Source organism: Oncorhynchus nerka, unplaced genomic scaffold (genome assembly GCF_034236695.1).
Source record: "Oncorhynchus nerka isolate Pitt River unplaced genomic scaffold, Oner_Uvic_2.0 unplaced_scaffold_5036, whole genome shotgun sequence".
NCBI lineage: Eukaryota > Metazoa > Chordata > Actinopteri > Salmoniformes > Salmonidae > Oncorhynchus > Oncorhynchus nerka.
In genome coordinates, this window is record NW_027036270.1 from 1,138 (window position 1) to 13,454 (window position 12,317).

Below are 12,317 nucleotides of genomic sequence, written 5' to 3' on the forward strand. Positions count from 1 at the left end.
GATGGGCCACCCCGTCGGCAGGCTCCTTCCACGGGCAGGATGGGCTGGGGGACGCCCCTGACCCAGATGCCCCGGGCCTGTAGCTGCTGCAGACAGAAGGGGCTGTGGAAGCCATCATCAGGCTGGTCAATGAGAACCCTGGAGAGGTCGGTAACAGAAGGGTTAGGTTCCTAGGCTAAAACCAGGTTTCGTGTGGGTGTCTGAGCCGGTGGTGGTTACCGTGGAGCTTCAGGGGACCTACACCCGGGGCATGATGGGAGTCCTGGAGAAGGAGCACCAAGTTGTCGTCATGAGGAGAGTGGACCTGGAGAGCTTCAAGGGGATGTTGATGGACTCCCTGAAGTAATAAGGGAACTACACTGATACAGCTGTCCCATATTACTTTCAATTGTTGATTTTTACAAAATTATAAGGGGGAGCTCCAGAATTCCACTCTTTGTAATTTATTTTTTTATTTTACCTTTATTTAACCAGGCAAGTCAGTTAAGAACACATTCTTATTTTCAATGACGGCCTGGGAACAGTGGGTTAACTGCCTGTTCAGGGGCAGAACGACAGATTTGTACCTTGTCAGCTCGGGGGTTTGAACTTGCAACCTTCCGGTTACTAGTCCAACGCTCTAACCACTAGGCTACGCTGCCTAGTGTACAGATAGATCTTGATAAGACTGAGACAGTTTGAGGTGGTGGATATGTCTCTAGTGTTGTTTTGACTTGCCATTATGTTCTGAATCACCAATTTTACTTTATCAGGAAATATATTCTACAATGTTAATTTTCTGCTATAGTCTTGAGGTCAACAGCAAATGTCCATGAGTGATGTTACCAGGTTACTTGTTTTAGATTGCATTACTTTCCTGTTAATGAGAAGGTGATGAAGTAAAACCTCTTTATTGAAAGTGCTCAGGAATGTACACTCAAACGCCCGTTAGTCCAATTCAAATACAAATTCACCACTTCTTTACTTCTATTTCTCTTCAATAAACAAGCTTTTCAGTACGTCATATTAAAAAAAGGAAACAAACCGAGATATAATCTTAAAAACAATCCACGATTTGTGTATCTTACAGCCAAAGTATTATTTACAAAGTATACAAAACTGCATCACCCCATCCAATCACATTCCAGAATGAAAGCATTGTCCATGAGTCCTCAGAGCCACCTGACTGTGAGCTCTGGTCCTGACTCCAGAGTGTCTACTGGACACGGTACTTGTAGAACCAGCAGAGGCCCTTGGTGAAGTTCCATCCCAGGGAGAGAGAGAGGATGTAGAGGAGAACTAGCAGGGCGAAGGGGTAGAGCAGAACCACTGTGTTCTGCAGTTGGGGCAAGGCTGAGGGACAGCGAGAGAGGAACTGGAGTAAATATACAGTTGGTAGAGGGTCTGATGCTTTCACCCCCAGTGAACTATCCCTTTAAAGGTGAATACAACCACAGAACAAATATATAAATGTGATGCATCCGCTTGTCGTTTCCACTCACTACCAAATATGGCAGTGAGAGGAAGCGGCAAGTAGCCTAGTGGTTAAGAGCATTGGGCCAGTAACCGAAAGGGTCCTGGTTTGAATCCCTGAGCCTAAATCTGTTTAGGCCCTCGAGCAAGGCACTTAGCCCTGATTGCTCTGGATAATAGCGTCTGTTAAATTAAATGTAAAATGATGCCCAGTGGCCAGCAGAGGAAGGATGACCGACATACTGCAAGTTTTGAAACATTTGATCTCAATACAGTTTTCTGTTCCCAAAACTAGAATCTGTTATGAACAGAGTGGACTAAGTCTTGTAGACTTTACCCTTTGCAAAAGTTGTAAAAAAACACATTGTTTAGGAGTGCAAAGGGGAATTGAGTTACAGCACATGGGCACTTAACAGAGTAGGTTCTCTCTAACGGAAATATGCAGATGCATGCTAGAATGGGCCAAGATGATCTCGCTGGCTCGTGCTTGGCTATGCCCACCTCCTTGCTTGTTCTGCCCACTATGACTCATTTGTTCCCATTGGAACAGGCTGTGGTCTATCTTGGTTTAGCTATAAAAAAATCTTTGTTAAAAGTGGACCTCACCGTTGTATCCCAGGAATGTAATGTATAGATAGTAGCTGATGGCTGTCAGCCACAGACTGTTCCCTACAAAGTACCCCAGGAACCAGTCTGAGTTTATCACTACGATATCTGAAACAAACAGCAGAGATCAGACACCGTTACAACAAATAACACCGTAACATGTTAGAAATGTGTGATAACAAGCCTGCACTCACGGTTTATAAAGAAGAGCTGTAGGAAGTGCAGGATGACAAGCAGGGGGTAGAAGGCATTGAGATGCACATCGAAGGCGTAGCCCCACTCTACATCATAGTCCTTACTGGGCGGCTTCAGCAGGTACTTATTGGTGATGAACCTGGGGATACAGCACGGACAGGAAAGGGCCAACATTTAAACAGCCCGAAGACAACCTCTACTCGGTATCTGAAGGGACCAGATAGACATACACAAAATGATGCTTCTGGCTCCATAGGCTTCCAGCCATTCCATACACCTTATATCAATCTAGCTCTTTCTGTAAATCTCTACTCACCACATGAGTGTGGAGATGAGCAGGCCCACGCCGATGCAGTCTATGAACACCACCCACAGCAGCAGCTTCAGAGTCTCCACAAAGCCCATGTCCAGCACCAGCCCAAAGCCCACTGTGGACACTACACACAGAGGACAAGAGACAGGTGTCAACCACAGCCACAGGACAAAAGCAGAAAGATGATATTGTAATTTGTAATATATTTGTTATTTATTAGGATCCCCAGCAGCTACTCTTCCTGGAGTCCACATGAAACATGACAATGCAGAACATTATTAGAAAAAGGACTGAAATACATACATTTAAAACATCACACAGTCTACATTTCAGTACATACATACTATCTAGGTCTATCTAGTACAGTGCAAATGACTATACAAGCTATATTACATTGCTGTTTCTCTTCACAGTCCCTTTTGTGCAGTAAGTTGTGCTATTTTCTGTTTGTTTTTTAACTGGTTTTATTGCTAGCTTGATTTACCTGGGGTGGCAGAGAGTTCCATATAGTCATGGCTCTATTTAATACTGTGTTTCCCAGCCTCTATTCTGGACCTGGGGACTGTGAAGAGACCTCTGGTTGCATGTCTTGTGTTGTACCGGTTAGTGTCCGAACTGTGTGCCAACTGCTTGAACAGACAGTTCGGTACCTTCATCACATCAATACCTCTCACAAAGACCAATAGTGATGCAGTCAATCTCTCCTCAACGTTGAGAAAGGAGAGACTGACATGCATGATACTGACACTTTCCCTCCATGTACATCTAAGTGAGATACAGGCTGCTTTGTTCTGGACAAACTGCAATTGACCCATGTCCTTCTTTGCCGCACATGACCACACTATTGGGCAGTCGTCCAGGTGCGGCAAAACTAGAGCCTGTAGGACCTGTCTGAACAACTGAGATGTCAAAAGGCTGAGCAACGCCCTATCACGGACAGACCTCTTTCCTTTTAAGCAACCATCGAGTCTATAGGTTTTGACCATGACAGCTTGCTATCTAGGGTTACACCCAGCAGTTTAATCTCCTCAACTTGCTCAATAGCCACATCATTCAATAATGGATCTAAACGAGGTTTAGCATTTGCGCGAGTGATTTGTCCCAAAAATGATGCTTTTCGTTTGAGATATTTAGCACCAGCCTATTGCTAGTTATCCGTTGTAAAACTGTCTGGTGCTCTGTGTTAAGTGTCTCAGTTATTTATTTTACTGTACAAGTCTACCAAAACAGCTCCCACAATCATATTACTATCCATTTCTTTCAGTCATTACAAGAAAGCCTTATTGTACAGCCTTATTGTCAAGAAAGCCTTATTGCATCCTATACATCCACGCCTTATTGCATCCTATACATCCTATACAAGAAAGTAACTGATCATCAAAACATTTCCTTGAGACTATACATCCTATACAAGAAAGTCTCATCACAAACTCTTTATATGTCTCTGATCTGTTTTAATCAAGAAACATGCATCCTATACATCCTATGAGATGTGATCCCAAGAAAAGTCATTACAAGAAAGCCTTATTGAAAGAAAGCCTTATTGCATCCTATACAAGAAAGTCCCTATAATCCTATACAAGAAAGCATTACAAGAAATATTGCATCCAAATGATACATTCATTCCTGTCTGATTGGTGGTTACATCCTATACATCCTATACAAGAAAGCCTTATTGCATCCTATACATCCTATACAAGAAAGCCTTATTGCATCCTATACATCCTATACAAGAAAGCCTTATTGCATCCTATACATCCTATACAAGAAAGCCTTATTGCATCCTATACATCCTATACAAGAAAGCCTTATTGCATCCTATACATCCTATACAAGAAAGCCTTATTGCATCCTATACATCCTATACAAGAAAGCCTTATTGCATCCTATACAAGAAAGCCTTATTGCATCCTATACATCCTATACAAGAAAGCCTTATTGCATCCTATACATCCTATACAAGAAAGCCTTATTGCATCCTATACATCCTATACAAGAAAGCCTTATTGCATCCTATACATCCTATACAAGAAAGCCTTATTGCATCCTATACATCCTATACAAGAAAGCCTTATTGCATCCTATACATCCTATACATCCTATACAAGAAAGCCTTATTGCATCCTATACATCCTATACAAGAAAGCCTTATTGCATCCTATACATCCTATACAAGAAAGCCTTATTGCATCCTATACAAGAAAGCCTTATTGCATCCTATACATCCTATACAAGAAAGCCTTATTGCATCCTATACATCCTATACAAGAAAGCCTTATTGCATCCTATACATCCTATACATCCTATACAAGAAAGCCTTATTGCATCCTATACATCCTATACATCCTATACAAGAAAGCCTTATTGCATCCTATTTTGAGTTTGTTAATAATTTCTGTTGCTGCTTCATTTCTAATCAAGGCTTTAATATGATGCCTTAAAGGTGCTTTGCTTTTTGTTGGGGTTGTGCATATTTATACTTGCTCTAAATTGCAAAAAGCTATTCTAGTGGTCAAACGATTGCTACACAGTTCTTCCCACTCCTTGTTTTTATAAAGCACACTTGTTCAGAAACACCCAAGATACTGACCACAGAGCCAGATGCTGAGTAACACCAGGAAGGCAGGGTCGTCTCTGGCCCACTGGTCCTTGGTCTGCTTCCTGTAGTGGAAGTTACGATACACTCTTTGTGGGGAGGTGAACAGGTAAAGCATCTGCCACACGGCAAACTCAAAGTCCATGGCTTTGAAGTGCAGCAGCCTCCTCAGGTATTTGTAGCGTTTGGCGCCCGCTGTGTGGCGTGCCGCATCGCGGGCGCTCAGGCTTCCGTTCTGCGGCGAGGTGGTCGGTAACATAGTGCTGGGAAACACAGGAAGCATCACGATGACCAAATCAGAGCCATAGATATACAGAATTTGATTTACAGTGGAGGTGCAGTCTTCCTTTTCTCCCTGCATAGGGCTCACCTGGTGACACAGTACTGTCAGCTCATGTCAACATCCAAGAACCTGTACAATATCGACTTTTACCATGCAATTATAGTAAGTCATTGCAACAGTCACAATGTCAGTCTGTCTGCGGTAGTTTAGTTTAGACATCTTACTAGCTATCTGATATGTCTGTAACAGACTCTCCAGCAGTCACGACAGATAGTGTGATATACTGTGCTCAGATTCTTGTTGACATGCCAGGCTAACAGACTAGTAGTAGCTAGCTAGATGGCTCTTGAAAGCTAACGTCAGCTGGCAAACTGTGGTTTTCCCTGCCAAAAATATTGTTTAAACTAAAGTCAGTTGTGCCAGCGAGTGTCAAAAGACAAACGTTAGACTAAACAAAGTAGCTAGTCTGTTGCATAGACCCTTTGATGGACATGGAATTGGCTGGCCTTAGTAGCACGTTAGCCAAGACTACAACTGCATGTATGGTTTAGTTGCAAACTGCGATAAGAATGTTGGATAAACGTACCTTCTGAACCTCTTATTTTGAGAAGAAAGTTCCTTTTCCTCAGAAAAAATAGCTCTTCCGGACAACTGAACACGTAGAAACTTCCGGTAAGTGACCAAGAGGCGCTTCGACATTGCATCTTGGGAATTGTAGTCCGAAATAAATTAAACAAGCTTTGTTGCATTACAATCTATCATAGCATATCACCACTCCCCTCTGACATAGCCAAAATAAAAGTATGGATATGGATTTTTGCATGTGTTTTTAAATTAAATGGGCAGTATAATGAATATCTGTGTAAAAGCAGTATAGCATAGGTGATTCAGAGTGTTTATTAGTCACGTGCAGGGTTGTAGGTGTGAGTGTAAATCCTAGGCTTCGAGCTTCAACATGCAGGAAATGTCGATGGGCGGAGTAACGGGGGGCGGGGCAAATGTCCATAGGTGGAGTAGCACGGGGGAGGGGGGAGCGGGGTGCAGGTAGCTGACTAGTGGTGGTTATTCAGCAGTCTGATAGTTTCTACCCTCAGACTATTGGCCAGTCTTTCAGTTTTTGCCATGGTGCTCCTGTACTGCCCACTTCTGAGTAATTGAAGCAGGGAGAACAGGGCATGGCTATGGGGTCCCTGATGATCTTCTTGGCATTCCTGCGACACCTGTTCTTGTCAACTCAGCAAAAAAAGAAACGTCCCTTTTTCAGGACCCTGTCTTTCAAAGATAATTCATAAAAATCCAAATAACTTCACAGATCTTCATTGTAAAGGGTTTAAACACGGTTTCCCATGCTTGTTCAGTGAACCATAAACAATTAATGAACATGCACTGGTGGAACGGTCGGTAAGACACTAACACTTTACAGATGGTAGGCAATTAAGGTCACAGTTATGAAAACGTAGGACACTAAAGAGGCCTTTCTACTGACTCTGAAAAACACCAAAAGAAAGATGCCCAGGGTCCCTGCTCATCTGCGTGAACATGCCTTAGGCATGCAGCAAGGAGGCATGAGGACTGCAGATGTGGCCAGAGCAATACATTGCCATGTTCGTACTGTGAGACGCCTAAGACAGCGCTACAGGGAGACAGGACAGACAGCTGATCGTCCTCGCAGTGGCAGACCACATGTAACAACACCTGCACAGGATCGGTACATCCGAACATCACACCTGCGGGACAGGTACAGGATGGCAACAACAACTGCCCGAGTTACATCAGGAACTGCCTTCAATAGGCTGAGAGAGGCTGGACTGAGGGCTTGAATATCTGTTGTAAGGCAGGTCCTCACCAGACATCACCGGCAACAATGTCGCCTAAGGGCACATTTCCACCGTCGCTGGACCAGACAGGACTGGCAAAAAGTGCTCTTCACTGATGAGTCGCGGTTTTGTTTCACCAGGGTTGATGGTCGGATTCGCGATTATCGTCGAAGGAATGAGCGTTACACCGAGGCCTGTACTCTGGAGCGGGATCGATTTGAAGGTGGAGGGTCTGTCATGGCATCATCGGACTGAGCTTGTTGTCATTGCAGGCAATCTCAACGCTGTGCGTTACAGGGAAGACATCCTCCTCCCTCATGTGGTACCCTTCCTGCAGGCTCATCCTGACATGACCCTCCAGCATGACAATGCCACCAGCCATACTGCTCTTTCTGTGAGTGATTTCCTGCAAGACAGGAATGTCAGTGTTCTGCCATGGCCAGTGAAGAGCCCGGATCTCAATCCCATTGAGCACATCTGGGACCTGTTGGATCAGAGGGTGAGGGCTAGGGCCATTCCCCCCATAAATGTCCAGGAACTTGCAGGTGCCTTGGTGGAAGAGTGGGGTAACATCTCACAGCAAGAACTGGCAAATCTGGTGCAGTCCACGAGGAGGAGATGCACTGCATTACTTCATGCAGCTGGTGGCCACACCAGATACTGACTGTTAATTTAGATTTGAACCCCCCTTGTTCAGGGACACATTATTCAATTTTTGTTAGTCACATGTATGTGGAACTTGTTCAGTTTGTTACAGTTGTTGAATCTTGTTATGTTCATACAAATATTTACACGTTAAGTTTCCTAAAAATAAATGCAGTTGACAGGGAGAGGACGTTTCTTTTTTTGCAGAGTTTAGGTGCTCTGTAGAGAATGCAGTGTGCACAGCCGTACCAGGCTGTGATGCAGCCCAACAGTATGCTCTCGATGGTGCTCCTGTAGAACACTGTGAGGGCCCTTGGGGACATGCCAGATTTCTTCAGCATTCTGAAGTTGAAGAATCTCTGTCGTGCCTTTTTCATTATGGTGTTCGTGTGGTTAGACCATTTCAGATTCTCTGAGATGTCTACACCAAGGAATTTTCAGTTATTGACCATTTCCACGATGGCCCTATTGATGAGGCAGCCCCATTGTGGTTGATAATAGCTCATTGATGATTGATTGAAACGAACACAATTCAAAATAGTCAGAATACAATTGACAGTATATTTATTCCAGACAACACTTTGAGACAGTTGTTCGAAGGGATCTAGCATGGATTGATATGTCAAAAGCAGTGAAAAAACTGAAGCGGAGTTTGAACCAGCAACCAACAAGTTACAGGACAAGAGTATGCCCTCTTGTGCCTTAAAAGTCCAGACCTCTTGGTTTAGTGATGTTATATGCAGTAAAATATAAGTGATATATAAGTGAAATATAAGTAGTTTGTTTTATATTTAATGGTTAGAAGAGTAAGGCACAGTAATGGGAAATGGGTTTTAAACTCTGAATCCAGTAGGTTCAAATAACACAGTCAGCAACAAATCGCTATTTTATTTCAGTTTTCTCCTTACTCTCTTTAGGAACCCCTTTACCTCCCTCACACACACACACACACACACACGTGCATTTCTCTTAGTCCATAGCCATGTCACTCCAGGCAAGAGATTTCCTCTTGGCAAGTTCCATCCAGGTTGGCTGACCCCGGTATGACGATGATGACGATGAAGAAGGTATCTCAGGCTTTGAGGTGTGAATCTCAATTTGACCATGGCTAGATTCCTCCTAAGATAAAATACAGAGATGACATATTACTAACTAAACTGGCCACATTAATCTTAGTTACAAAATGAAGACTTACTCTGTTTGAGTCAGTTGTTTTTCCTCACCACGTGAACTGACCAGGAAAAACGTCTGACCCTAGTGGGGGGCACAGTCAAATATTTACCATAGTCCCAGTCGGGAGCGCTCTTTCTGTCCATTTCTCCACAGGCATCTTCTCAGCTCTCTTCAGAGACGTGGAGGATCTCTCAGACGCTCCTCGTAGAGTTGGTCTGGTTGGCATGTGAGGTTGGGAGGACGGTTGTGTCAGCTGTTGAGCTGTTCCTTGTGGTGTCGGTTGTGATGCTGTTTGTGTGTTAGGCTGATCTGAAGGCAATGTTTTGAGTTTAGCTGTCAGATGCATTTCCTGTAGGATTGGTCTACTGCTTGGTATTGGTTGAGATGCTGATTGTACCACTGGGGCTGATGTTTGTTTTTGCGAGGCTGTTTTTGTGCTTGGCTGTGATTGTGATGGAGGTTGTGTTGATGGCTGAGCTGTTGGTTGTAATCTCGGCTGTGGGGCTGGGGTTGGAGCTGGCCATGGTGATGTGGTGTACTGGGGCGTTGTTGTCCCCCCTGTCCTCCCTGTCCCAGCCTCTGTCTCTGGACTGAGATGCTGTTGGAGACTCCTGGTCTTTTCCTGGGCCATGGACATCCAGACAGGCTCCGATCCAGCTGACCCATTAGACCCAGGGGTCTCAGCCCCTCTTAGGAGCCCCAGAGCAGGTCTGGAGGATGGGCCTTTGTCTGGGGAACAATGGGTGACATTATTTAAATCAAATCAAACTTTATTTAAAAGATACTGTGATGTTTGAGGACTGGAGTTGTGAATCCATTATTTAATCAGATCATCCTCATTTATTCTGTGGTTCATTTGGTTTGATCGATATTGGCAATATTATGATTGAGGTTGTCGTGGCAGAATCAGAATTATTTCGGTAACATTTTTAAATAAGATGTTTTATTCATTTTATTGCATGCTTATGTGAGATATTTGTCATTAGAATGTCTTCTTTTGGATAATACTGTTTGCAGTTTGCAGTTATCCCTTTCCTGCTATGGCTAAGTTACATTGGGCCCCAGAGAGGGGAAAGGTTAGTCTTATCTGTGAATGTGTCTGTTTACTATTCCTTAATCATGTGAAGGGATGGTGTGATAAATGGGGAACCAGATAGGTGGCTCCACAATGTCTGCGTGCCAGTCACTGTCTCTCTGTGATCTTGTCCAGGAGGGGGTGTATTTGATATATGTTAGTAGATGAGGTTTTGTTTTTGGTCCTGAGTGGTACCAAGAGCGAGATAAGAACATAGTTTAGGAGACAAAGCTGAACGATAATTTATAGCCAATGCTGTCTGGCTATGTGTGTCTTTGCTATAAAGGATCTCAGTTGTAATGTGTAAGGACTCTCAGAGAATTCATTTATAGACACTGAATTGATCTGAGAGTCACAGGGTTGTGATGGAGCTCATATAATTAAAGATGGACTTTATGATAACTCTGATTTGTGTGTGGTTTGCTCTCATGATTTGGTAATACAGGAAATTTCCACTACAAGGTGAAACCGAGATCTTATTACAAACAGTGCCCCCTGTAATAATTTGGACAGTGAAGCATGTTTTCTTCTTTTGGCTCTATACTCCAAAAGCTTGGATTTAAATCAAGCAATGACTATGAGGTTAAAGTACAGACTTTAATTTGAGGGTATTTTCATCCATATCGGGTGAACCGTTTAGAAATTACAGCAGTTTTTGTACATAGTCCCCCCAATTACAGCGGTTTTTGTACATAGTCCCCCCAATTACAGCAGTTTTTGTACATAGTCCCCCAATTACAGCAGTTTTTGTACATAGTCCCCCCCAATTACAGCGGTTTTTGTACATAGTCCCCCCAATTACAGCATTTTTTTGTACATAGTCCCCCCAATTACAGCAGTTTTTGTACATAGTCCCCCAATTACAGCGGTTTTTGTACATAGTCCCCCCAATTACAGCGGTTTTTGTACATAGTCCCCCCAATTACAGCAGTTTTTGTACATAGTCCCCCCAATTACAGCGGTTTTTGTACATAGTCCCCCCAATTACAGCAGTTTTTGTACATAGTCCCCCAATTACAGCGGTTTTTGTACATAGTCCCCCCCAATTACAGCGATTTTTGTACATAGTCCCCCCCAATTACAGCGGTTTTTGTACATAGTCCCCCAATTACAGCAGTTTTTGTACATAGTCCCCCCAATTACAGCGGTTTTTGTACATAGTCCCCCCAATTACAGCGGTTTTTGTACATAGTCCCCCCAATTACAGCAGTTTTTGTACATAGTCCCTCCATTTTAGGTAAGCAAAGGATTTGGGACAAATTCACTGAAATGTATTAAAGTAGTAAAAAGTTAAGTATTTGGTCCCATATTCATAGCACGCAATGACTACATCAAGCTTGTGACTACACATTTGTACATTTTCTGTCTTTTTTTGGTTGTGTTTCAGATTAGTTTGTGCCCAATAGAAATGAATGTTAAAAAATGTGTTGAGTCATTTTGGAGTCACTTTTATTGAAAATAAGAATAGAATATGTTTCTAAACACTTCTACATGAATGTGGATGCTACCATGATATATGGATAATGCTGAATGAATCATCAATAATGATGAGTGAGAAAGTTACAGATGCACAAATATCCTATCCCCCCCAAAAAAATGTAATGGTGTGAGGTTAGCATGTCTTGGGGGTAGGATATTTGTGCATCTGTAACTTTCTTACTTTTAGGACTATCGGTAATCATGGTAGCATCCACTTTAATGTAGAAGTGCTTAGAAACATATTATATTCTTATTTACAATAAAAGTGACTCAAGAATGACACAATACATTATTTACCATTCAATTCTATTGGGCACAAAATGATCTGAAATAACCAAAACAAATAGAAAATGTAAGCATCCAGCAAATGTGTAGAGTCATGAGATGTATGTAGTCATTGAATGCAGGAAAGAAAGAATATGGGACCAAATACTATCCGTTTTACTACTTTCATAAACATTTCAGTGAATTTGTCCCAATACTTTTGCTCACCTAAAATGGGAGACTATGTACAAAAAGTGCTGTAATTTCTCAACGGTTCACCAGTAATGGATGAAAATACCCTGAAATGAAAGCTGACAGTCGGCACTTTAACCTCATAGTCATTGTATCATTTCAAATCCAAACTTTTGGAGTATAGAGCCAGAGGAAGAAAACCGTCCCAATAATTACAGAGGGCACAT

The 12,317-nt window shown here is 42.7% G+C and overlaps 1 protein-coding gene and 1 long non-coding RNA gene across 2 annotated transcripts; both read right to left on the reverse strand.

Moving 5' to 3' along the window:
- Nucleotides 1-874: 874 nt before the first annotated feature.
- On the reverse strand, nucleotides 875-6,164 carry LOC115132336 (protein unc-50 homolog). The gene is made up of 6 exons (XM_029664904.2): nucleotides 6,032-6,164; nucleotides 5,157-5,425; nucleotides 2,570-2,690; nucleotides 2,253-2,392; nucleotides 2,059-2,166; nucleotides 875-1,332 (listed from the first exon to the last, which is right to left on the reverse strand). Exons 1-6 carry the CDS (start codon nucleotides 6,142-6,144, stop codon nucleotides 1,196-1,198), a joined length of 888 nt encoding a protein of 295 aa, XP_029520764.1. The 5' UTR covers nucleotides 6,145-6,164; the 3' UTR covers nucleotides 875-1,195.
- A 2,290-nt stretch (nucleotides 6,165-8,454) lies between these two features.
- Nucleotides 8,455-11,192, reverse strand: LOC135566424 (uncharacterized). Its single transcript, XR_010462080.1, has 2 exons — nucleotides 9,190-11,192; nucleotides 8,455-9,026 (listed from the first exon to the last, which is right to left on the reverse strand). It is a non-coding gene; the product is annotated as an uncharacterized LOC135566424 (long non-coding RNA).
- Between the last annotated feature and the right edge of the window lie 1,125 nt (nucleotides 11,193-12,317).